The 26,298-nt window shown below is 50.5% G+C and overlaps 4 protein-coding genes across 4 annotated transcripts; 1 reads left to right on the plus strand and 3 right to left on the minus strand.

Annotated features, from left to right (window-relative positions):
* Positions 1 to 478: 478 nt before the first annotated feature.
* LOC136535949 (17.9 kDa class I heat shock protein) lies at positions 479 to 1,346 on the minus strand. Its single transcript, XM_066528398.1, has one exon. It carries the CDS (start codon positions 1,236 to 1,238, stop codon positions 762 to 764), a length of 477 nt encoding a protein of 158 aa, XP_066384495.1. The 5' UTR covers positions 1,239 to 1,346; the 3' UTR covers positions 479 to 761.
* Positions 1,347 to 1,447: 101 nt separating this feature from the next.
* Positions 1,448 to 5,926, plus strand: LOC136535948 (cytosolic enolase 3-like). Its single transcript, XM_066528397.1, has 11 exons — positions 1,448 to 2,181; positions 2,521 to 2,592; positions 2,692 to 2,808; positions 2,989 to 3,069; positions 3,386 to 3,462; positions 3,579 to 3,682; positions 4,161 to 4,259; positions 4,372 to 4,457; positions 4,526 to 4,612; positions 5,205 to 5,402; positions 5,508 to 5,926. Exons 1-11 carry the CDS (start codon positions 1,747 to 1,749, stop codon positions 5,583 to 5,585), a joined length of 1,434 nt encoding a protein of 477 aa, XP_066384494.1. The 5' UTR covers positions 1,448 to 1,746; the 3' UTR covers positions 5,586 to 5,926.
* Positions 5,927 to 7,057: 1,131 nt separating this feature from the next.
* LOC136540890 (LIM domain-containing protein WLIM2a-like) lies at positions 7,058 to 9,155 on the minus strand. The gene is made up of 5 exons (XM_066532929.1): positions 8,692 to 9,155; positions 8,251 to 8,356; positions 8,114 to 8,151; positions 7,935 to 8,024; positions 7,058 to 7,544 (listed from the first exon to the last, which is right to left on the minus strand). Exons 1-5 carry the CDS (start codon positions 8,824 to 8,826, stop codon positions 7,317 to 7,319), a joined length of 597 nt encoding a protein of 198 aa, XP_066389026.1. The 5' UTR covers positions 8,827 to 9,155; the 3' UTR covers positions 7,058 to 7,316.
* Positions 9,156 to 24,408: 15,253 nt separating this feature from the next.
* LOC136537539 (uncharacterized) lies at positions 24,409 to 24,711 on the minus strand. Its single transcript, XM_066529473.1, has one exon. It carries the CDS (start codon positions 24,709 to 24,711, stop codon positions 24,409 to 24,411), a length of 303 nt encoding a protein of 100 aa, XP_066385570.1.
* Between the last annotated feature and the right edge of the window lie 1,587 nt (positions 24,712 to 26,298).

Here is a 26,298-nt window from a genome sequence, read left to right on the forward strand (position 1 = left end):
CACTGTAGTGCGTTCAGTCACAACTTAAGTGTACTGATGACCGTTGAGATTGGACGATCAGCATTTGAAATAGGGGACACATGGTGAAAATCTAAGGACCGGACGCTGGGGTCCTGCGTCCGATCAATACTACCGGCGCGTCCGGTGAGAGCCAATGGGCTAATCTTTTGTGGATATAGGTCTTGTTTGCTCGTCTTATGAGTCGTACTATTTCAGCGAAAAAATAGTGTTTTTCTCTTGTAACAAATAATGATACTTTCGGCCATAGTTTTTTAGCGAAGGGAAGAGAGCCTATAATTAGCTTGTTAATGGGTTTACGGACAACCCGTAAGACAACCCATCTTGCATCCCTGACCTGCCTTGCATCCCTATGAAACAGTAATTTCTCTGATAGTCACAAAAACTAGTAAATGGGACTGCCAACCTTTTATTAGGATGAGATATGGAGGTAGTACAGCGACAAAAACATGGACAGATCTTAAGATACCACAATGAAGAAATTCTAGATAAAGAGCAAACTCACGATACATCATACATAGACCACAACAACAGGGACTCTCAAAGCTAAGATTCAACACCACCAGGCAGACCAAAAAGACGCAGAGTTTCTGACCACATTCCACCATCATACCACATTACCACCATATTAGTGACATACAATCAAAATGCTTTTAACCCAATTTTATTTCACAGAACGGCCGAGGCGAACTGCCGTTTCCTCCAATCACGCAGGCACGAGGACCGGACGTGCGGACCGATGTCTAGCCGGAGATCTGAATGGACTTCACCTCAGGCTTCTTGACGTCCTCCTTGGGCACAGTGACCGTAAGCACGCCGTTCTCCATGGCGGCCCTGATCTGCTCCGTCTTGGCGTTCTCGGGCAGTCGGAACCTGCGCAGGAACCTGCCGCTGCTCCGCTCCACGCGGTGCCAGGTGTCCGTCTTCTCCTCCTGCTCCTTGTTGCGCTCGCCGCTGATCTGAAGGATGTTGCCGTCCTCAACCTCCACCTTGACCTCCTCCTTCTTCAGCCCCGGGACGTCCGCCTTGAACACGTGCGCCTCTGGGGTCTCCTTCCAGTCGATCCGCGCGCCAGCGAAGGCCGCGGTCTCCGAGCTGGTGCGCGGGAACGAGGGGAAGAGACTGCTGCTGCTGCCGGAGCCGAAGGGGAAGCCCTCAAAGGGGTCCCAGAGGTCGAGGGAGAAGGGATCGAACACGTTGCTGCGGCGGATCAGCGACATGGTCGGTTCGATTTTTAGTCTTCTTGTCGACGAATCGAAGATTTTGGGAAAGAGATTCGAGCGATTTTGTTGAGCTTCTGAACGCTGCTTGATGTCTTTCTTAATTCCTAGAAGGGGAGCATTTTATAAAGGAAAAGCGATAGCGAAGAAGTGGAGAAGAAGGTAGTTTCCGGAGAGTTCTCACGTGTTCGAGCATGGACCCGACGCCGCTGGATTCGAGCGTGGAGAAATGCTAGAGCTATCCAGTGGGTCTCTCTTCTAGATCGAAAGTAGCTGGGCTTCTAGTAATTTTGTTCATGGGCCAAGGCCCGGTCTTGTGCCAAAAAACAATTTAGCCCAACATCAAACAGGGCCCACGCGTGCACACTCGTCAGACCTCTCTGTCTCGTTGTCTTCCTAGTTCAGGACTTTGGATTCAGGCGACTCGCCGCACGCACTAGAGACGGCAGAGGTGAGCACGGCGTGGTGAAGTCGTGAGGAGGAGAAGAATTCCACCGCCGTGGCAGCCATGTCGGTGCAGGAGTACCTGGAGAAGCACCTGCTCTCGCGCAAGATCGAGGAGGCCGTGAACGCGGCGGTCCGCGCCAAGGCCCTCGACCCGGTGCTCTTCATCGCGGGCCACATGCGGCGGGCGGCGCCCGCCGTGATCACGAGGGTGCGGGCGCGCCAGATCCTTGACGGCCACGGTGCGCCGGCCGTTGAGGTCGAGTTGCACACCAACAAGGCCGTGCACCGAGCATCCGCGGCCGGCTCGGGCGCGCTCGAGGGCGCCGCCGCCGACTCGACCGGGGCCTCCGAGAGGCGGAAGATCCTCGCCAGGGCGGTCGCCGACGCGGTGCGGGTGATCAACGACAAGGTGTCGGAGGCGCTCGTTGGGATGGATCCGCAGCAGCAGGCGCAGATCGACCAGGCCATCATGGACTTGGACAAGGCGCGCCACAAGGTGGAACACTCGGAGATCCTTTCCCTTTTTCTCTCCTCTGCGGTTTTTTGTTCCTAAATTCTGCATTGTCAAACCCATGCTATACACAAACAACGACGGATGGCTCCATATGCTCAAGCAATTCTTTACATTGGGTATAGTCAATTTAGGGGCAGTATGGGAAACTAATTATTTCGGTTATATTTGATTGTTCGGAAATAATGCTATTATTTTCACTGTACTTGTGTTTCCACTTACCACTACTGCCTCAATTTTTTTTGTATCTTGATTCCGTTCCCTTATTTCTGGCAAATAGATTTTGTCCAAATGGAAATAGCTATGATATTGTGCGAAATGCAGGCTGAGCTTGGAGCAAATGCTATGCTGGCAGTGTCAATTGCAGCTTGCAAAGCTGGTGCTGCTGAAAAAGAGGTGCTGTTTTTCTGCTAAAATCATCATAATTTGATAAATGTGTCATGCCACAGCACAGAATTCTTATTGCCGGATCATTGGATGCTTGTTGCTGTGCAGGTTCCACTCTACAAGCATATAGCAGATCTTGTTGGCAAAAGCGCTACAACTCTTCCTGTCCCTGCAATTACAGTCATTAATGGTGGAAAGCATGCTGGAAATGGTCTTCCCATTCAAGTATTCCTCCAAACCTTTAGAATCTGAGAAGTTGAAGGCATTATTCCCTTATTTTGTCCACTTGAGTTATCTTTTGCCTAAACAGAAACATATTAATATAGTTAGTTGTTCATGTATATCAGCCATATCAACATGTTTAACTGTAGCTCTGGAGTAACTATAAACCTTTCTTCTTTGTAGGAAATTATGATCCTTCCTGTTGGTGCTAAGAACTTTGAAGAAGCAATGCAGATGGGTTCAGAGACCTATCACCATCTCAAGGTAGCCTTCACTTATAACAATCTGTGCTGCAGATATAACATAAGTGTTGTTTTCCACTGGTACTTGGTTCAAGATGTTCATCAAACATCATAAGATTGTGTTCAATAAAAAACTAATATTGCACTCAGCCTTTCTGGTTCCTTCTCTCTTTTTTCCCGGTCTGAATTTAGCTACTATTAATTCATTTGGGCCGGTTGTCGTTGAGGCAAAGTACTGACATTATGGACCTCTTAGCTCTTACAAGTTTTCCCCTCAGACTGCCAGAAAGGTATGCTCACTTTTGTAGATATTTACTTACTAATAATTACTTTTACAGGATATTATCTTGGAGAAATGTGGCTCAGACAGCTGCAACATTGGAGATCATGGTGGATTTGCTCCAAATATTTCCAGGCAAGTGAGAAACTCATTTTCTATTTTCTGATATCACATATTTCTTGTTTTCCCAATTGGGGACTTACATATGGATTTCAATATGCCAATATCTATGTTGCTTTATTGATGTTCAGCATATCTGAAGGCCTGGATCTTGTTATTGCGGCAATAGAGAGGGCTGGATATAATGGAAGAATAAAATTGGCAATTGATGTTGCTGCTACTGATTTTTGTGTAGGTAAGTAGAAAAGCAGTGCATTGCCTATGCATGGACTATGTAAATGTTCAAAAATTAGCTCTGTGAATAAAAATATAAAACAGACTATGAAATTTGGTGATAGGGTGTAATCATTCTGCTGCTCTGGTTGTGTCTGATTACTGGAAGAGTTTCATGCAGTGTTTTCACTTTTAGGCCCCTATCCATATTATTTATGCCTCATTTCTTCCGTGATGTCATCTGTTTGTTTAATATTGTTGCTACTAAACACCAGAACCAGCCCCATTGAAAGCATGCTTTCAGAACCACCTAGCAGGAATCTTGTAACGATGTTGCTACATACTCTACTTGCATTCGGATGACCAGATACTGTACAATCTTGAATCTTAGAAATATTGAGCTTGAATGTTAGTTGATTCTATAGTCCATGCATTGGGTTCTTTTGTATTTGCTGTGTCAATGAGTTCGTTTATGGCTATGTTCACCCAACTCTTTGCAGGAAAGAAATATGATCTGGAGTTCAAGTCAACAAAGAAATCAGGGCAGAACTTCAAAACTGCTGATGATATGATTGAGATCTATAGCCAGCTTTGTTCAGGTATCCCTGGATTGTGGGTTGACATCATCTTTCTTTTTCTTCTACATATTTTAGTTTCATGAAGCATATAAACACAAGTTCACTGTTTTCTTGCCTCCACTTTCTGCACTAGAGTACCCACTTGTCTCCATTGAGCAGCCCTTTGATAAAGATGACTGGGAGCACTCAAAAAAATTGACCACTCTAGAGCTGTGCCAGGTGGTTTTTTCTTCTAACTTTCAGTTATTATTAGTTCGTGAGTAGCTCATGGTATGAAATGTGTACAGGTTGCAGGGGATGACTTGTTAATGTCTGACCCCGAACGCATTAAGCGGGCAGTTAATGAGTACACTTGCAATGCTCTTGTTCTCAAGGCAAGTATCAAGTCATCCATATAAATTCTTTCTTATTGGGGCTAGTTTGTGTTATATATCCATGTTATTGGAATAGTTCGAGAGTGACAAGTAACAGTACCACATGATATGTAACTCTGGAACAAGGCATGCTTTATTTGACAATATTTGGATGCTCATACTTATTGTTTATTAAAACGCTACTCTTCCTTCTCAATGTGCATTATAAATGAAGCTTTGTGTAGTCTGAGTTGTAAGTTTATTTATATAGAACAGTGTTGTATTCAATCTGAAACAGTAATACATTTGTCATCCATATATTATTTGAATTTGCTGAAAGCTGAGAAACTTGCAATTAAACTAGTAGGCTGTAGCCTCTAGGCACATTGTGATCACAACCTCTTGCTTGCATGTGTATTTTCATAACAATCTTTGTTCCCTTAAAGTTCATATGTGATTCTGTTGATGCCCTATTTCGAACACGATTATTTCATAGGTTTTGGCAGGAAACATACCGCTGCCTGCAAAGTTTCTATATTCGTTAGGGGCCCTTAGTATACCTGTTGTGTTTCTTGTCATGTTTAGTTTGTCAATAACATTTTTATATATGCAGGCAAATCAAGTGGGCACTGTCACTGAGGCCATAGAGGTTTTGAAGCAGGCAAAGGATGCTCATTGGGGTGTGATGGTGTCACATAGGTCTGGAGATACTGAGGATTCTTTCATTGCTGACCTGGCTGTTGGTGCTGCAGCCGGACAGATCAAAGCCGGTGCCCCCTGCCGTGGAGAGTGTCTAACTAAATACAATCAGGTTTTTCTTTTTGTTGAATCCTTTATATTTCTATGCAAGTACACAGCATACACACCACCATGAATACAGCTGACTTGTGGTAACCTTGCAACGTTGATTTTGCAGCTACTTAGAATAGAGGAAGAACTTGGAAGTGAAGGTGTCTATGCAGGGGAGAATTGGAGAACTGTAAGCACGAGCTGATCTGTGGTATAATGATCTGTGGTATAATTTGAGTTGCGGGGAGAACTGGAAATCTTGACCCGCCTTCGTATGTAGCCACTTAACTTTTCTTTGTTGTCTTGTCCAATTGCGTGTGCTCATCCTCATCGAGGATATGGAAATAGGGTGGTGAAATGCACCATTTTGTACTAGATGATGGCATTGTTGTCGAACATATATATAGCGGATGCAGTGGTGGGGTTTACATTTTTTGTGTTGTTCAACTTGGATTTTTTTTTGTTTAATTTGTGTATAGCATGGTTATAAACATGAGTCAGAACCTGAGAAGATGGTTTAAGAAATAGAAGTGAGTTACATTCTAAGTATAATTGGTCCTTTTTCGTATCTCATAGTCATATAGTTGATGCTCTTCAAGGTTATGAAACTATTCGGTAGTGCTCACGTCTCTGGCTTCGACTACAGGCGTGACCTAATTCATTTGCATGAGTGCATACTTTTGTTTTTTCAATCAACTTTGCCTAGATGAGATGAGTGCCTAATAAGCTGGTCTACAAGCTCTATACTGTGGACAGTACCGTACGTTTATGGTTTAAGGCAGTCACAGTTGATTTTCAAAAATCTTAGTCCGCATAAGGGTTTTTAAATCCTTTTGAATTTAAAGGTGGAAATATCTGGTGCACAAGATAACAGGAGTATATGGATGAACATATACACAAAATTAATCTAGCCCTTTCTATTTATTCTGACTTCCTAGTGGCACATGCGAATATTATAGGCAGTGTCAGCAACTTTAAAGCCGTGAATTGTACCAAGTATAATAAGATGATGTAAGTAGGTCCGTATAAGGTGCCACATGATTTATGTTGAGGTGGAGGAGAGACTAGGAGAGGAGAGGAGAAATAAGTGAAACTAGCTATAAACTTACAGCCAGCTTATACTCGTGCTTCAAGAATCTTTGTGACAGTATGATAGGTCAGATATTAATAGTGTAGTTATATCAGTAGTCAACTATTATATGAGTGGGCTATTAGAAGGTTGTAAATGATATGGCAACAATATACAACTAGCAGTCATCTGTGTTATTATTAGCCATGTTCTGATTGCTCTTCAAATCTCACGAGCATTTCAATTTCCAACGCTACCATTTGCATCGAACATGCTTAGAGCATGAGGCACTCATGTAATTGTGCTCAGCGTAATCCAGCGACAGGGATGTCTTGCAGTCGGCAGTTCTCTGCGCACAAGACCGTACAAGAACAAACTCGGCTAGTTGCAAGTGTAACTGTTAACCCTGCCTGGGACTGGGAGAGCTTCTTCACTTTCCCTTTCCCTTTCTGGGAGGCAGAAACCTCCCAAAACAGGGTAGCTTTTCGACCTATATGGCTATATATAGAGAAGAAAGTTCACTCAACCAAAAAGAACCTTTTAGGACCATATGCCAAACCAGACTGCATAGTACCCAAGACAACAAAACAACATAGACAATAAATATATCGATCAATAAGGGCAAGATACCCGATTTCATTACTTGGTGCACAACAATTTCAGTGAAGATTTCAATACTTGATGCACAACAATTTCATTGAAAATGACAGCAATTCCATGGTTCACTGATGTGATCCAACTAGCACAGCAGAGGATACCAAAATAGAGAAGTCCGGGATCCTCAGGGCGTAGATGGAATAACATACAGCATGCGGTTTTAAGTAAAAACATGAGGCTCTTCAAACCCCCGCTGTTGAAATGGCGCAATCAGGAGGAATCAGAGGCTGGTTGTTCTGGCTGTGCTTCAGCAGCACGCTTGACCGACGCGCGCTTGAGCAAGTGGTTGTAGCTTCCCTTCTCCTTGAAAAGTTGAGAGAAATGGTGTTTACAGTAGAGGATGCCCTCCAAGGCTGCATAGTTGGAAGGTGTAATCGCACAGCCCCCGTGGGAGCATTTGAAGCATGACTTATGGTAGGCCTTTTCTTCAACTGTTACCTGCAATGTTTTTAACAGCCATGCATTAGAACCACTGTCCACATGTTTTGCTGGCTCAAGGAAAGCGATCAGAAATAAGAGTTTTGATGACTCAAGGCAATCATGAAAGGATAATTAGACAAATTAAGATGAACAAAGATAAAATTTTATTGTTAAATGGAGCAAAATTTAGGTTGACAGCACGACCTGGTTAACATGACTAGAAGGGGACAAATATTTTGTTCAGTTGTGAAAGCCATTGAAACCCATGGGGATTGATCCTGAGATGTTCCATAGTAAAGATTGACCTTGATGAACTACTGAATTAGATGCCAAATTTTCACAAGCTACATCCCAAAATTTTGAAAGGAAATAATGAAAAGGAAAAAGGCATAATGTGACCAAAATTACCTTCTCAAGAGGATATGCGGTTTTACCGCAAGTCGCACACTTGTCTTGTGTTCCTGAAAACATCCTTGCAGCTTTGCTTGGTGATCTGGTCTGGATAGCAGATTTTGGACAAAATTTATCACTTCTCCAATTCAGGAATACAATGAGACAAAAACTAACGCATGCAGACTGGCACTCACCAGCTCAGGGGCCAACTTTTCCGGAGTAATCTTTGCGGCTGAAAGAAGAAAACCACGAGCACATCACTGCATCAGATCACAGAAACACAAAAGCTTGTATTTTCATGTCGATGATTCGGTACTGAATGAAAACGTACGTGATTGTGATTGGAAGCTCTTGTTGTAACTCCCGGTCTCCTTGAACAGCTGCTCGAAATGGGCCTTGCAGTACGGCACACCTTCGAACGAGGAATAGTTGCTCAGCTATCAAAGGCGAAAAGGATGAATACGGAGATTGTCAGACCTTGTACAACTGCTTATCTTTGCCTAGACATACATCGAAAGGTCGTCCTAAACAGAAGATCAAATAAGAGTTTTCATTTGCATCGATTTTCTGCCCAATCCTCTCTGTTTAGCGAATGGGAAATGGACAAAATCATGATCTCTCCTGGGCATATAGAATTTTCCTGATACTAGGAAACTCGCACCAGATCCGTTCGTCGCAGTAATTCGCAGATCTACTACCCGATGCTACATTGCATTACCCTACAGATCCATCCACCTACCCATTAGAAGAGAACATGCGCTAGGGAACGTACGGAGAGGGTAGACTTGCAGTGCTGGCACTTGAAGCAGGAGCGGTGGAAGACGACGCCGTCGGTGGAGAGCTGGTCCATCGGGTACACCGTCTTGGTGCACACCTTGCACTTCTGCTGCGTCCCGCTAAACATCATCTCCCGATCACCGGCCAACCTCCCCTCTCTCTGTCCCTCTCTCACGGGTCGTGGCCGGCGAGATCTGACTGAGAGCCCGATCCGGCCTTGCCTGCGCGCGCGTGGCGTGGGATGAAGAATGGACACCTCGCCCGGCGTCCCGATTGCCGCGCTTATATACGCAGGAGCACGAGAAGCGATTAAGCGATGGAATTATGACGGGTTCGTCTCCCTCCCCCAGCTCGCCCGCGCCTCACTTTCGCCGCGGCGGAAAGGAGAAGGCAGCAACAAACAAGCGACGACGGGGGATGTGGGAATCGGATGATGGAGGCACAGCACAGCACAGTGCCGTGCTGCTGCTCATTAAACTAGTGAGCAATTATTACTACCACCATTAGTGCGCATTCGAGGAGGAAGCTCCGCGCACAGGATGCTCTGAGGGCTCGGGTCACTGGTGGCGGGGCCGTCAGATGGTGGGACCTACGTGTCGGCGAGTAATGAGTTCCCCAGCTGCGGTGGGGGGACCGGGAAAAAGTACGGGAGAAGCAAGCAGCCAAGCACTGGTCGCATGGGTGGAGGGGCGAGCGGGACCCAGGCGTCAGGATCTGTGGCGTGGCGCCGTGGCAGGGAGACGGAGATATTATTGCGCGGGGCCCGGGCAGGCGTGGTGCGGCCCACGTCGGCCAGCCTTTTCCGGCTGCCTCGTTGGACTATCCTCTTGTTTCTGCGTGATTGGCAGTTTGGCTCGGCACTGGCTTACGCATTGCATGGCAGGCATTGAAGTCTCTCGCGACTCGTTCTGCCTCTCTCTCCCTCAGCTTTTTTCTCTCCAATTTTTATTGAGACCGAAAGGACGAGGCGTACGTACTCGTATGCATTTTTGATACGCGCACTACTGTCAGGGAGGGTGGTTGACAGTGGGGCCGATGGAGGAGCGTGTCGTGCTCGTTGTTGGGCTGGGTCCGTCACGGTCACGGCGGCGGCGGCACGCGCCAGGGGCGTAGGCGCGGAGCAAGGGCTTCTCCAGTTGCGAAAACAAACCGATGCAACGTCCTACGTGTCACCAGAATGAGTCGGTTGATTGACAGAACCCATGAAGGAGAGAGAAGAGTCAATGCAAACTTTTACATCGCTTCTTTAGCGGCCATCAGCAATAAAAAATGATCGGCCCTGTTCATTTCTTCATCCGGTGAAGGGCCAAGGAGAGGTTGTGTCCTCTCTACTGCTCTCCCGTGGAGGGGCCTATGTGTCTGCTGGCGTCGACTCACCGCTGTAGGACAAAGACGGCGCACTCTCTGCTGAACATGGGGTTGTTTGGCAAGACTTCTGCTAGGAGACTCCTTCAGACGAGCTGAAGTTATTTTAAAAGAGCCATAATTTATGACGTCTTAAAACAACTTTGACTCCTCTGGTTTTCTAAAATATGAATCCTTCTGTAAGTCGTTTGGTAGGGCTCCTCCTAAAGAAATAGAGCTGGTACAGCCCATTTTTCGTAACGTGTTGCTTTTACGATCATGGAGACTGTTTGTTTCGTCCGAAACGATCGTGGATTATAAGCCAAAAGTACTGCTGTCTGATTTGATGTGAGAGAAAAATACAAAACGGTTAACCGAAAGTTACTATGTGTTCCTGGCCCTGGTATTTAAGTCGATCCGGCGATTTCAGGATTTCCAGTATGGTACTAAACTTGGATTGTGCAGTGTTTTTGCGGTGCTACAGTACCGCGTGAACAGTACTCCAAATTTGGCCGGCCCATTTTCGGGTGAACAGTAGCCTGGAGCCCAGCCGCTGCAGTGCCCGACACCCTCTGCTGCAGTAGCACCGGCCCATACTAAAATTTAATTGGGCCCGCTTTGGCCCATTAGGATGTTACAGATCGTATAAGCCGAAACGAACAGGCTGGTAGTTAGTGTATTATGCGCCTTGAGCTTATTCAGAACTATTTTCAGTCATGGAATAGTGTTTTTCTTTCACAACATTTCAGCATAAGCATAAATATAAGCTAAATTTCAGCATCAGCGAATTAGGTGATGGTTGGTAATACTAATACAGTGTAACTAGTAGCTAGATAAATGTCAAATTGCAGCTTCATGTTCCGTTGTCAATTGCCATCACCGACCAAATATTCGCTATAGTCTTTGTAACGACCCAATATTTTAGCTCATAGCCGATCACAGCTAAGTGCACAGTAAAAAAAATCAATTACAACAAGCTAGACAGTTGGCACACTTTGATATTAAAATGCATAGGTCAATTCTTATCCTTGATGGTGTTTATGTACACTTGTAGACCAGGTTCAATCCACAAAAGAATTCAGGCACCATTCTTTTTCATACACAGGTACACTAGTACATAGGAATTGTTTAGTTGGGTGAAATTTGGGAATTTGGCTATTGTAACACTTTTGTTTTTATTTGGCAATTAGTATTCAATCATAGACTAATTAGGCTTAAAACGTTCGTCTCGCGATTTCCAACTAAACTGTGCAATTAGTTTTTTTTCGTCTACATTTAATGTTTCATGCACGTATCGCAAGATTTGATGTGATGACTACTGTAGCACTTTTTGGGAAAACTTTTTAAAACTAAACAAGGCCATAGATCACTTGGTACTAGTTTATGCAACAGCTGGACAGCACGTAGTGAAGTGACTTGACTAGGCTGAGACTCGGAGTAAAATATCTTCTATGAGAGATGGGGAAGAGTAAGGCTGTGATTAGTTCGCGAAACATCGGATGTTTTGGGATGTTGGAAGGGATTTTTGAATACTAATAAAAAAAACTAATTACATAGCTCGCCTGGAAACTGCGAGACGAATTTATTAAGTCTAATTAATCCATCATTAGCGCTTGTTAGTTACTGTAGCACTTATGGCTAATCATGGACTAATTAGTCTTAAAACATTCGTCTCGCGATTTCTAACCAAACTGTGCAATTAGTTTTTTCGTCTATATTTAATACTCCATGCATGTGCCGCAAAATTCGATATAATAGTTTGGGGTGAAATTTTTTGGGAACTAAACCAGACCTAATAGAAAAAGAGTTCAGTAAAGGTAAAAGGAGCCTCGCCTCTGTCGAAGCAGTAGCCATCCAGCTCTAGGCTCTTCACTCAAGTTGAGGCCTCCAGAAAAACACCTCGTCCACTCCTTGCTTGAGAAAAACATCAACTTTTTCAACGGCACAAGATGGTGACTTGATTTGAGAGCGACATAGGGTGAAAAAGAAGGGGGCTGACCAGGAGAGGAAGCCACGAGAGATCCCAAGTGCCTGCAAGAAAATTAGAAAGCACATTCGAAGTAATCAAGACCCGTAGGGGGAGAGAGTGTCTGAAGGAAACAAGCCCAAGATTGAAGCTAAATATCATTAAGATTAAGGTGAGGTTTCACCTACACAGCCTAGAGAAAATATTCCTTTGTCTACCAAGAGCACAGAACACATGTCAAGGGAACAAATATCTTGACTGTACTAGTTTTGCACATAGAACAAACACTAGACAATATGTTCAGGCTGCAGGAAAAAGATTGGCTAACTGTTACTAGAACAAGAAGTATTCTTTTTTTAGCACAAGTACACACATAATACTTAGCCTTGGTTAAAACTCTTAACACAATAACCTACACATCTAGTTTTGCACATAGAACAAACACTAGACAATATGTTCAGGCTGCAGGAAAAAGATTGGCTAACTGTTACTAGAACAAGAAGTATTCTTTTTTTAGCACAAGTACACACATAATACTTGAGCCTTGGTTAAAACTCTTAACACAATAACCTACACATCTAGAGCACTGAGATATGTAGCATTGAGTTACAGATTTACAGGCTAGGTAAAAAAACAAAGGAAAGGAAGATGTGGGCGTGTTCGGCTGATGCACAGTGATTTCGGATGGTTTCGAATGATTGAATAGTGTTATGAGAGAGAATAAGCTGAAATAATGTGAAACAAGCCAGCAGTAGACTAGCCAAACAACTCACTGTCACATTGGGGAGAGTTGTGGCCGGAGTCCAAATCCCCACACAGAAGCACGCTCAGGGCTCCTTAGCCCTGCCTGGGTGTCATGGCTGCCCAGCTCAGCATCTCGGTGGAAACCTACACACAACACAGAGAAAAAAATCGAAGGAGAAAGATAGTTAGATAGCTCCTAGGGTCCTTGGATTTGGTTTTGAGGGAGTAATCGAGGAGTAAATCAAACCATGTGTCGGTGTTTTGGACCGGCGGGCCCTCAACCAACTAGTGAAAATGTACTGCGTGCCCCTAATCCCGGATGGTGATGCAAAGAGACACGAGGTTTATACTAGTTCAAGCAATAGGTGCCCTACGTCCAGTCTGAGAGATCGATCTCGTATTCCTTGCACCGAAATGCTCGTAGTAGGGGGTTATAAGCAGGACGAGAGAGGGAGCTAGTCCTAGGTCTCTGCGTGGAGCAGCATGGATTGCTTGAGATGTTGATCTCAGGCAGCGGGGAAGTGTGCGCATCACAGAGTGTTGAGCGTGTGTTCGTCTACCTCGTGAACCCGTGTTTGTCTATCTCGTGAGTTCGTCTATGCCTGAGTGTCTATGAGCGTGAGAGTTAGTCTGTCCTCTCTTAGAAACGGCCCCGATCCCTCCCTTTTATAGTTGAAGGGGGGACAGGGGTGATATATGTGTTAGCTACGTGGTGTCGTGCGAACAGAGGTGGCATGTCCGAGCCCTATAGCCTATTACTGTGGCGGCATGGTCGATGGAGTGGTCCTACCCTTGAAGTGCTAGAGCAACACGCCAATCACATCCGATCCTATGCGACGTGGGAGCTCCAGTGATAGCTTGACGTAGGGCCTGGCGGGCGACATGCCGATCGCTGTGTGTTGACCGCGTGAAGAGCCGAGGCTCAGTTGGTGCCAAGGTCGAGCCATTGTGGGGGGCTCGGCGGGCGTGAATCCCGAGGTTGCCGAGACCCTGAAGTAGATTATCGAGGCGTGGAGGGAGCAGTTGGTCCTATACACTGATTCTGAGGCTATAGTGACCCGGACTTGACTCCCTATGCCATGTTGTTCCTGGAGCAGGGGTTAGGTAGCATAGTGCAGTGCAGGCACCGGTCGTGGGCACAGTACCGAGCATAGTGGCCAGTAACCCCTGCCCTGTCCTGTCCTATCCCAGACGGTATGGTGCTGATGCGACTTCCCATCTCGTCGGCTGCTCTGCTACATCGAGCCATCGTCCGTCTGATGTTGCGGGAGTGATTGGCCGCATTAATGGGACGCGATGCTCTGTTGGGGAGATCGGTTGAGGCAGAGGTGACAGGGTTATTGCCGAGCCAGCCTCGAGCGAGACGGAGAATCGGCATCTCGTCCGAGGCTTTACGCATGGGGCCTCGGGCGAGATGGAGAATCGGTTCCCCATCTGAGGCCTCTCATGCGAGGCTCTGAGCAAGGCAAAAAATCGGTAGACCGTCTGAGGCCTCTTGTGCGAGGCCTCGAGCGAGGCAGAAATTCAGTAGGCCATCTGAGGCCTTTCGTGCGAGGCCTTGAGCGAGGCGGAGAGTCGGTGGCCTCGGTCAAGGCCGGGGGTTAGCCAATAGTTTGTCTCTTGGCATTGATTTTGATGGGGTCTAAGCGATTTTTTTTAGTTGTTGCTTAGGGGACCTTTTTCTATGGTACCCGACAGTAGCCCCCGAGCCTCAGGGAGAGTGTGAGCGCTCTCCCTGAGGTTTTGACGAGACTCGGCTCGCGGCAGCTCCTGACGGGATGGTGTTTCGTACTTGAGGCCTCGGTGGGTGCGCGCGAGCGCACCCACCGGGTGTAGCCCTCGAGGCCCTGGAGGAATGGATTGACTCCTTCTGGGGCTTTTCTCACATCATGCGAGGGGTTTTATTATGTTTTGCCAAGCCCATGAGTGCGAGTTTAGGTCGCTGAGCCTCGGTTTGGTTGTAGAAAGAGCCCTCAAGCCTCTGCTCGGAGTAAGAGGGCGATTAGGGGTTTCTCTGTCTTTTTTGTGCGGCCCTCACGTATCCTTTTCGTTCGGAAGGAGGGGTGGAGGGTGCCATGCTACCCTCGGTGGGCGTGAGTAGTGACACCTTCGGTGAGCTATTATCGGGTAGGTCTAAGTGGTGGCCCATGCCCCATTCGATAGGGGTCGGCTAGCGGTCTAGAGACGCACTCCAAAAGTACCAGAGGGCTTCTCTAGTGGGTGTCAGGGCCGTTCGATGGGCCCCGGTGGCTCTATGTCTCCCTATGGTGGGATCTCATTCGGAGACCTCCCTGCCGGTCTCGGACACGACTTAGGGTGCCCTGAGCAGTTGCTTGCTCGGGCCTCGGCCATGTATGGGCTTGCCCATAGTCGTCCCTGACTCTGTTGCCCTAGGGCGGCTGTCGAAACCTTTGGGGGCCCAGCCTTTAAACCCCTGGACCGTAATGGGCTTGATGCCCTTTATCGCGTTTTCCCCTATAGGTTCGGGTTGCTTGTCTTTGCTCTGGGTGTGGGAAGAGCCCCCGAGCCTCTACGCGAAGCAAGAGGGCGGTCAGGGGTTTCCCTGGCTTTTTGTGCGACCCTCGCGTATCCTTTTCGTTCGGAAGGAGGGGTTGTTTGCCGAGCCCTCGAGTGTGAGCCTGGGTTGCTGGGTCTCGACAAGGTTGTAGGAAGAGCCCCCTAGCCTCTGCATGGAGCAAGAGGGTAGTCAGGAGTTCCCCTAGCTTTTTGTGTGACCCTCGCGCATCCTTTTTGCTCGAAAGAAGGGGTTATTTGCTGAGCCCTCGCATGCGAGCCTAGGTCACTGGGTCTCAGCAAGGTTGCAGGAAGAGCCCCCTAGCCTCTGCACGGAGTGAGAGGGCGGTTAGGGGTTCCCCTGGCTTTTTATGTGACCCTCATGCATCCTTTTCGTTCAGAAGGAGAGGTTGTTTACCGAGCCCTCAAGTGTGAGCCTAGGTTGCTGGGTCTCGGTAAGGTTGTAGGAAGAGCCCCCTAGCCTCTGCACAGAGCGAGAGGGCAGTCAGGAGTTCCCCTGGCTTTTTGTGCGACCCTCGCGCATCCTTTTCACTCGGAAGGAGGGGTTGTTTGCTGAGCCCTCACGTGCGAGCCTGGGTCGCTGGGTCTCGGCAAGGTTATAGGAAGAGCCCCAGAGCCTCTACATAGAGAGAGGGCGATCAGGAGTTCCCCTAGCTTTTTATGCGACCCTTATGCATCCTTTTCGTTCGAAAGGAGGGGTGGAATATGCCAGGCTACCCTCGGTGGGCGTGAGCGGTGACAGTTCCGGTGAGCTATTATCGGGTAAGTCCGAGTGGAGGCCCATGCCCCGTTCGATAGGGGTCGGCTAGTAGTCCAAAGACGCACTCTAAAAGTACTAGAGGGCTTCTCTAGTGAGTCCCAGGGTCGTTCGATTGGCCCCGGGGGCCCGATGCCTCCCTATGGTGGGATCCCATTTGGAGACCTCCCTACCGGTCTCGGACATGACTTAAGGCATCGCAAGCGTTTCGCTTGCTTGGGCCTTGACCCCGTATAGGCTCGCCCATAGTCGTCCCTAACTCTGTTGCCCTGGGGTGGCTGTTGAAACCTTTGGGGGCCCAGCCTTCGAACCCCTGGACCGTAATGGGCTCGGTGCCCAGTTCCTTCGTCTAAAAGGAATCGGGTGGGGGATATTCCCCCCCATCGGCTTGACAACGGCAGGCACACCTTTTGAGGCGGTTTTCTCATGGAGGCAGAACAACACCTACTGCTATAGCGGTCGGACACGATGCTGTGTCAGTGGATGGGACATAACTGTTCATGCGATTAATAAGGAAAAGGTGGGTACGTGGGTAGTAAAATCGGATCTAGATTAACTGTATTAGATTTGGGGGAAACTCCCTCGATTTCATCACCTGTCTGCTTCGTGCCCTTCCTGCATAAATACACAATGAGCCTCGCCCCTCCCCTCCTTACCTTGCCTACATTTGCCTTTGCTGCCCTCGAGTCATTGCTAGGAACAGAGAGCACCGGGGAGAAGAAGGGAGAAGGGCGAGGCAGAGAGAGAGAGGCTTACCACCGTAGTCGCATTCTCCACCGCACTCATGGCCGGCGCTGTTGTCATTAAGGCAGATGCTTGGGGTCGGTCCGACATATTCATGGAGACGCTCTAGTCGCTCATCGACGATGGCCTTCTCCATCCAATTACCGACCCCAACAGGCCGGAGTGGATTGCTCTGTCAGGCGAGCCAGAGCTGAGGCCATGCGATGGCTACGTTGTGAGCTTCATGTCCTTTCACGAGCATGGTCTCGGCCTACCGATGGACCAGTTCATATGGACGCTCCTGCACTACTATGATGTGGAGCTCCACAACTTCAACCCTAACTCCATCGCGTAGGCAGCCATCTTCATCGCCATCTGCGAGGGGTACCTGGGGATTGCCCCCCATTGGGAGCTGTGGCTCTACCTCTTCTGGGCGGGGCATACCACCAAGCCGACGGGCACGAGGAAGGCGGTGAGGGCCGGTGGCTACACTCTCCAAGTGCACCAGGACTAGCAGCACCTTTACATCCCGGCCTAGCTCGCGTCAACCAATCGCTGCTGGTACACTAGCTGGTTCTTCCTCCACAACGACGACGGCGGACTTCCCCCCTACACTAGTCGGGTCATGGAGAGCCAGCCAGAGAAGTGGAGGTATGGCGTCCTGAAGGAGGATTAGCCCAAGTTGCAGCCACTCCTGGAGGGACTGGAGAGGCTACGCGGCCATGGCCTCACGACGGCTGTGGTTGTGGCGGCCTTCCACCACTAGAGGATGCTGCCGCTGATGGCTCGGCGGCGGCGCTTGTTTGAGATGAGACCGGATGAGCCGATCGAGGGCATCCGGATGTCCGTCTCCGCCCTCTCCGATAAGGAGATTCTTTGTCGGGTCAGAGAGATGGTGGAGGGGTGGCTGAAGATTGGTGGTCTGATCCCATTCGTGACGCGCCCATCGTGGGGGTACCTTTCTCTAGTAGGTCACATGCTGCTGCGGCCCCTGAGGCCTCCTTGTTCCTCACCTCACTGTTTTCCGGTCCCTTATTTGTGTTCGCCATTCCTATAGGGGATGAGAGACATGTGAGCCTCTCCGCCGCCCGTTCCCGAGGACGTAGAGCGGCGAGCGGTGAACTAGGCGCACGCCAAGGCGCAGAAGAAGCGAAAGGATGCTAAGGAGGCAAAGCGCACGAGGAAGATCCTTGAGCGCGAGGGACTGGAGAAGTGCCGCCAATAGTAGAGGCAGGATGGTCTCCTGGTGGAGGCGTCTCCGTCGCTGTTGCTGTCGATGGACTCTTCAAGCGAAGATGACGAGAGCGAGATGGGGTGGGGTCCCCTGGACCATCTCCCCGACGTCAGGGAGACAACGCTCGGGACGTCGATGAGCAGCCGGCGTTTCTAGGAGGAGGAGGAGAGGACACCTCGGGGCCGGCAACCGCCTACCCCGAGGCCAAGGCCGACACGCCCGAGGCACGGGCATTAGGAAAACGCACCGTTTGCCCGGTGGGCTCGACGGTAGAGGTGGAGCAGGTGGCAGCGAGGGTGACACAACTGCCCTGTAGAGGATCGAGGGAGCACCGGAGTCCGGCGAGGGCCGGTCGGCCCTAGCGGATACAGAGGTCGTGCCACCGCCGCCACCACCACCGTTGTAGAGGAGGGTCGCAGTGCTGAAGCGGTTGCATCCCCGCTCGAGGTGAGTGTTTTTTCAGCAGAGTTTGTATCGTCTCCCACTCGCTTTATGGTCATATGCTGACCAAGTGGGTGTTTTGCCTTTAGCCGGAAGCGTCAGGCAGAGGTGCCTGCCCTGGCGCCACGTAAGTCACTCAAGGTGAGCATGGGCTCTACTGCTCAACAGGTGGTGGAGGCGTAGGCCATCGTACAGCACAGTGTGGCATCAGTGAGGGCCGACCCAAAGGAGCTAGTCACCTAGGGCGAGGCTACCGGGGCGGCCACAGAGCGAGCGGGGGAGGAAACGCCTACGCCCCATGAGGCCAAGGTCCACAAGTCGGACGGGGCCAAGGCGCCCTCAGTTGCTGAGGCCACTGAGGGCGAGACAGAGGCCCCTCAGACTTCTAAGGCTAAGGCGATGGAGGCCGGGGCGCCTAGGACCACCGAGGCCAAAGTGGCAAGGACCGGAGCCCCTGAGACCACCGAGGCCAGGGTGCGTGGGAGCCAGCATGAGCGCAGCGAAGCTGATGGCCCAGGAAGTGGAGGCAGAGGTAGGGCAAGCCTCAATACAGCCACCGGTCTAAGGCCCACCGCTGTTGTAGGAGAGCGCCCGAGAAGTGGAGGTCCATTTGATCTCCTCCGATGATACCTCCTAGGCGAAGGAGGTGGTCAATGTCGAGGTGGTGACCTCTAGCGAGGGAAGCTCGGCCCTCATGCGGGTATGACCTGAGCCCCACAGGTGGGATCACACATGTGTCTTATTGTAGAGCCAGGACGACCCTGAGGGGGAGCCTCTATTCGCCCTCGAGGACGCGGCTAAGGGGGGTGCTAGGACACCTTCGAGCAATACCGCCAGCTGGCGGAGCAGTCGCTGTGGACAGCACTGTCCATCGTGGCCGACGATCTGCCTGAGGTCGCCTAGGTTCACGCCTTCTTTTCTCATGTGGTGTCGTGTTTTTCTGAGTTTTCTCGCAGTGAATGACCCCTATTTTGCCTATCTAGGAGCTCGAGACCCAGTCCCTCGGGAAGTCATTATTCATCTGATGGGAGAGGGACATCTAGGACCAGCTCTAGTGGTAGAAGGGCTTGCTCACTGACGCCAATGAGCTTCTATTAGCGTGGAGCGTGGAGGTGGAGGACCTCCACCTTCGCTGTGCCGATATGAAGGCTGAGGCAGCCATGGCTCAGGAGCAGGTCACCCCTTTGGTGGCATAGGTCAAGGAGCTAGAGAAGGAGCTGACCTAGGTGGCTGGTGATTAGGACACCTTTAGGTCATGGGCTGAAGAAGCGATGGCCTCTACCAAGGCCCTCGCTGGGTAGCTAGGGGTGAAGCAGGGTGCGCACCTGCTGATGAAGGGTGCCCTGGCAGAGGCCCTCAAGGTGGCCGAAGCCTCCCGAACCAAGGCTATGGTCTGGAAGGGAAAGGTCGAGGGTGAGTCCTATTCCCCTTGTTTTATTTGTTTTTCTTGTGTTCGACCCCTAACTCCCTGGTGTGATGCAGAGCTAGAGAAAGAGGCTCCCAGGGCGGCTGAGGCTTCTCGGGTTGAGGTCCAGGGCTAGAAGGAGAAAGCCAAGGCCTCTTGGGTCGAGGCCCAGTGCTGGAAGGAGAAAGCCGAGGCCTCTCGGGTCAAGGCCCAGCGCTGGGAGGAGAAAGCCGAGGGTGAGTCCCATAGGCCTCTACCCCTATTTGGCTCATTTTCCTTTGCGCTTAACCCCATTTCGTTTGTTTTGGTGTAGAGTTGGAGAAGGAGGTCACCCAGGTAGCCGAGGCCTCTGTCGCAGTGCAGGCGGTGTTCGAGGTCGAGATCGAGGAGCACAACACGCTGCAGAGTGCCGCTCGTACCATGTGCAAGGCCCTAGAGGTTGAGGGGCCCAGTCGAGCAGCTCCCTTAGGAGCCGCTTGGTCACGTTGAGCGGCCAAGTGCGTGAGCGACTTTGGGGGCGCTGCATGTGGGCATCAAGCGCACCCTAGCCGTCGTCTCCTTGCACTACATTGGCATTGACCTCGAGGCCATCAGTGATGGCTACATCTTGCCCGAGGATGATGAGGAGGTCACGAAGCTGATGGAGGCAACTGAGGGCCCCGGCATGGCGCTGGCCAAGCTGTTTGAAGAGGAGGTGGTCCCTTCCCCATCGTTCACCGATGCTGGAGACCCTAAGCCTTGACCTAGGCCCAAGAGGCCATGTAAATAAATTAAGGATTACATTACCATGTCATAACGCTAGTGGCCGTTGAGGCCTTTCTGAAGTACTTATGCATCTACGCTTCTTAATCGTTTTTTATTGTATTTCTGAGCCTTTGCCCTCTGTCTTGTTTCTGAACATATTGCTTGCAAAAAACTTCCTTAGAGCCTAAGCTGTCCCTAGGGCAAAAAGGTGGTGAGGGAGTGTCGTAGCCTGGAGGCATAGGCCATCTCGCAACTTGGCTGGCCTTTTGGCCCTAAGGCAGACTTTTGGTCCTTAGGTCTTTTACAATTGATTTATCAGAGCATGATAGAGAGTTTGGCGTAGATTTTTTTTTTGAAAAATGACTAAAAAATGGTACGTGGGACTTAGGGGGGGGGGGAGTCCCCCCCTTCTAGCCCCTGAGGGAGGCTCAATTCTATAGAGGTAGAGCCATGTCTCCCTTATGGTGTTATCATAATGTTGAGGCCCATGATGGGCCCGGAGGGTTTCTCGAAAAATTAGAACAACTAAAGAATGCTTCTTAATTGTATTTCGAGAAACAATGTATACAATGCTTGGAAATTTAAGGGTAAAAGCGACGTAGCTGTTCTATGTTCCAAGCGTTGGTGAGGATTTCGCCCTTCTCGTTGGCTAGCTTGTAGGTCCCAGGCTTTAGCACTTGGGTGATGATGTATGGTCCTTCCCATGGTGGGGTCAGCTTGTGGTGGCTCTTGTTGCTCTGCCTTAGCCTCAGCACTAGGTCACCCACTTTTAGGTCTTGGCTTCGAATGCACCAGGCTTGATAGCATCATAGGGCTTGCTGGTACTTGGCCGAATGCAGCAGCGCAACATCACGGGCTTCCTCCAGTTGGTTGAGGGTGTCTTCGCGGGCAGTGCGGTTACTTTGCTTGTTGTAGGCCTATAGCCTCGGGGAATCATATTCCAAGTCAGTGGGGAGGATGGCCTTGGCTCCATAGACCAGGAAGAACGGTGTGAACCCTGTGGCTCAACTCGGGGTGTTCCTCAGGCTCCAGATGACCGATGGGAGTTCGGCAAGCCATTTCTTGCCAAATTTCTTCAACCGGTTGTATACTCTTGGCTTAAGGCCTTGTAGGATCATGCCATTAGCACGCTCTACTTGGTCGTTTGTCCTAGGATGTCCTATGGCCGACCAGGCCACATGGATGTGGTGGTCGTCACAGAACGTCAGGAACTTGTGGCCGGTGAACTGCATCCCATTGTCGGTAATGATGGTGTTTGGAACCCCGAACCTGTGGATGATATCAGTGAAGAATAGCACTGCTTGCTTGGACTTGATTCGATTAATTGGACGAGCCTCGATCCACTTAAAGAACTTATCGATTGCTACCAGTAGATGGGTGAAGCCCCCGAGGGCCTTCTGTAGAGGCCCAACCATGTTGAGCCCCCACACAGCAAACGACCATGTGATGGGGATGGTTTGGAGAGCTTGGGCCAGGAGATGCATCTGTCGTGCGTAGTACTAGCATCCCTTGCAGGAGCATACTAGCTTGGTGGTGTCAGCAATAGCCATTGGCTAGTAGAACCCTTAGTAAAAAGCATTTCTGACAAGCGTCCGAGGCACTGCATGGTGCCCGCAGGCTCCTGCGTGCAAGTCCCAAAGTAGGGCTTGACCTGCCTCGGTAGTGATGCATCGTTGGAGGACGCCAAATGGGCTTCGCTTGCACAATTCACCATCACTGAGAGCGTAAGTCTTGGCTCGCCGAGCAAGCCATCGGGCTTCAGTCCTATCAGTGGGAAGCTCTCCTTGGATGAGGCAATCAAGGAATGAGACTCGCTAGTCTATGCCCTGGATGGCCTTGGGAGGCTCCGTGTTGACTTCCATGACCTCGGGCTCGACCGAAGGAGTCTCGGCGATAGAGGGGGCCTCGAGCCATGCGGGGGGCTCGACCGCTAGGCCCTCTTCCACCGCCAAGGCATAGTTGATGGAAGGTTTGTGGAGGTCTCTGGCGAAGACGTTCGGGGGGCCCGTGCCGACGCCATCTTTGCTAGTTCATCCGTGGCCTCATTGAATTTACGCGTGATGTGGTTGAGTTTGAGGCCGTCGAACTTGTCTTCAAGGCGACGTACCAGCTTGCAGTACGCCTCCATTTTGGAGTCATGGCAGTTCGACTCCTTCATCACATGATCGACAATGAGCTACGAATCACCCCGTACATCAAGACGCCATACTCCAAGTTCGATGGCGATCTGCAAGCCATTGACGAGGGCTTCGTACTCGGCTGTGTTGTTGGAGGCGGCGAAGTGGAGCCAAATCATGTAGCGCATGTGTACTCCGAGGTGTGAGATGAAGAGCAGACCCATGCTCGCCCCGGTCTTCATTAGGGACCCATCGAAGTACATAGTCTAGCATTCTGCCTAGACTTGGGTAGGTGGCAGTTGGGTGTCGGTCCACTCTGCCACAAAATCAGCCAAGACCTGAGATTTAATTGCTTTCCACGGTGCAAAGGACAGAGCCTCCCCCATGAGTTCGACGGCCCACTTGGCTATCCTACCCGAGGCCTCCCGGTTATGGATTATCTCTCCTAAGGGAAAGATGATACCACGGTCACCTGGTGGGACTCAAAGTAGTGACGTAGCTTGCGACGAGCCAAGGCCACGACGTAGATCAGTTTCTGGATGTGGGGGTAGCGTGTTTTGGTCTCGGAGAGCACTTTGCTGATGAAGTAAATAGGTCGTTGGATGGGTAGAGCATGCCCCTCTTCCTGCCTCTCGACCACTATGGCCGCGCTGACCACTTGGGTCGTTGCATGGACGTAGAGTAAGAGGGCCTTGCCCTTGGCCGGCGGTACTAGGATAGGAGGATTGGTGAGCAATGCCTTGAGTTTGGCGAGGGCTTCTTTGGCCTCGGGGGTCCAAGAAAAACATTCTGATTTCCTCAAGAGGCGGTACAGAGGCAAGCCTTTTTTGCCAAGGCATGAGATGAAGCGGCTCGGGGCCACAAGGCATCCCATAACCCTCTATACTCCCTTGAGGTCTCGGATCGGCCCCATGTTGGTCACGGCCGAGACCTTCTCCGGGTTGGCTTCGATGCCACATTCTGAGACTATGAATCCTAAGAGCATGCCTCGGGGGACCCTAAAGACACACTTCTCAGGGTTGAGCTTGATGCCCTTTTCCCTGAGGCATCTGAAGGCTATTTCCAAGTCACTGACGAGATCACTGGCCTTCCTGGACTTGACCACGATGTCATCCACATAGGCCTCGACGGTCCGCCCGATGTGCTCTCTAAAGACATAGGTCATGCACCGCTGGTATGTGGCCCCTGCATTTCTGAGGCCGAATGGCATAGTCACATAGCAGTACATGCCAAATGGTGTGATGAAAGAAGTCATAAGCTGGTCGAACTCTTTCATCTTGATCTGATGGTAACCAGAATATGCATCAAGGAAGGATAGGGTTTCACATCCCACAGTGGAGTCAATGATTTGGTCGATTCGAGGTAATGGGAAAGGGACTTTTGGACATGCTTTGTTTAGACCGGTGTAGTCTACACACATTCTCCACTTCCCATTTTTCTTCTTAACTAATACAGGATTAGCAAACCACTCCGAATGGGACACTTCTTTAATGAATCCAGCCGCCAAAAGCTTCTGCACCTCCTCACCGATGGCCCTATGCTTTTCCTCGTCGAATCAGCACAGACGTTGCTTCATCGACCTAGAGCCAGCCCCGATATCCAAGGCGTGCTCAGCGACCTCCCTCGGTATGCTTGGCATGTCCGAGGGACTCCACATGAACATATCAGCATTCATGCGAAGAAAGTCGATGAGCATGGCTTCCTATTTGATGTCGAGGGTGGCGCTGATCCTCAGCACTCGGTCGTCGGGGCAGGTGGGGTCAACCGAGATGAGCTTGACAGCCTTCGCGGGCTTGAAAGTCCTAGCACGACGCTTGGAGTCGGGCACCTTGCTACCGAGTCGGTCGAGGTTGACGATGAGGGTCCCGGCCTCTACGATAGCCTCAGCATACTCGATGCACTCGATGTCGTAGTCGTATGCATGCTTGTACGTGGACTTGATAGTGTTGACGCCGTTGGGGCCTGGCATCTTGAGCTTGAGATAGGTGTAGTTGGGGACTGCCATGAACTTGGCATAGCATGGCCGCCCTAGGATGGCATGGTAGGTTCCCTTAAACCCAACCACCTCGAAGTTGAGGACCTCCTTGCGGTAGTTGGAGGGAGTACTGAAGCAGACGGGCAGGTCGATGCGCCCGAGGGGCCATGTGCGTTTCCCTGGCACAATGTCGTGGAAAGGCGCGGCGTCACCCCGAAGCTATGACTGGTCGAGCTCTAGGAGCTCCAGGGTGTTGGTGTAGAGGATGTTGAGGCCGCTGCCTCCATCCATCAATACCTTAGTGAGCCGGGTGTTGCCGATGATGGGGTCGACGACAAGTGGGTACTTCCCGAGGTTCGGGACATAATCAGGATGGTCATCTTGGTCGAAGGTGATCACCTCCTGAGACCAGTTGAGGTACTAGGGAGCGGCCACCTTCACTGAGTAGACTCCTAGTGCTCCCTCTTCCACTGGCATGCCGTGAGGCACGCTGAAGGCCCGCCAAAGGTCATGAAGGTGTTGTGCACCTTGGGGAACCCATCGTCCTTATGGTCGTCCCTGTCGCCGATGCCCCTCCTCTTAGCATCGTCGTTGGGGAGCCCGAGCTTGGTATAGTAACGCTAGAGCATGGTGCATTCCTTGAGGGCATGCTTCATCGGGCCTTGGTGGTAAGGGCAGGGTTTCTTAAGCATGTCATCGAAGAGCCTGGGGCCTCTGGGGCCTCAGGGATTCTTGCGCTCTACGACCGTGACTAGGCCGGCCTCGAGGACTTCCTGCTTCCACTGGCGACCCTTCTTCTTTTTCTTGGAGAGGTGGGGAGCCGAGGCCCCGGGGGCCTCGTCCCTCCGCTTCCCCTTAGCATCGTTGTCAGGGAAGATGGCCCTAATGGCCTCTTCGCCTGAGGCAAAGTTGGTGGCGATGTCGAGGAGTGTGGCCACCGAGGTTGGCATGTTCTAGCCCAACTCTTAGACCAGGTCTCGGTAGGTAGTGCCGAAGAGGAAAGCCTAGATGATTTTCGAGTCGCCAACGCTTGGCAACTCGGTGCATTTCTTGGAGAAGCGCCGAATGAAGTCTCAGAGACACTCGTCTGGGCCCTGGTGACAACTTTTGAGGTCCTAGGAGTTCCCAGGGTGCACGTATGTGCCCTAAAAGTTCCCAACAAAGACCCTTACCAAGTTGCGCTAGTCGTGGATCTATGAGGGAGGGAGGTGTTCGAGCCAGGCTCACGCCGAGTCTGATAGGAACAATGGGAGGTTGCGGATGATGAGTAGGTCATCATTTGTGCTGCCTAGCTGATAAGCTAGGTGGTAATTGGCTAGCCAAAGCTCTGGATTAGGTTTGCCGCTATACTTTGTGAGGTTGGCAGGTTGTCGAAACCAGGCCGGGAAATGAGCACCGTGGATGGCTCTGCTAAAAACCCAAGGACCAGGCGGCTTAGGAGAAGGACTACGGTCTTCCCCACTATCATAGCGGCCACCTCGGTGCAGATGGTAGCCCCAGGCAGGCCCCTCATTATCGTGGCATCATCGCCTACTGACCACCTCGTGGTCGCCCTACGCCTCGCATTGGTTGTCAAGGCGGTCATGCAGCAAGGGGACCCTACTGGCTGTCGGTGCC

This window comes from Miscanthus floridulus, chromosome 2, assembly GCF_019320115.1.
Source record: "Miscanthus floridulus cultivar M001 chromosome 2, ASM1932011v1, whole genome shotgun sequence".
Taxonomy (NCBI): Eukaryota; Viridiplantae; Streptophyta; class Magnoliopsida; order Poales; family Poaceae; genus Miscanthus; species Miscanthus floridulus.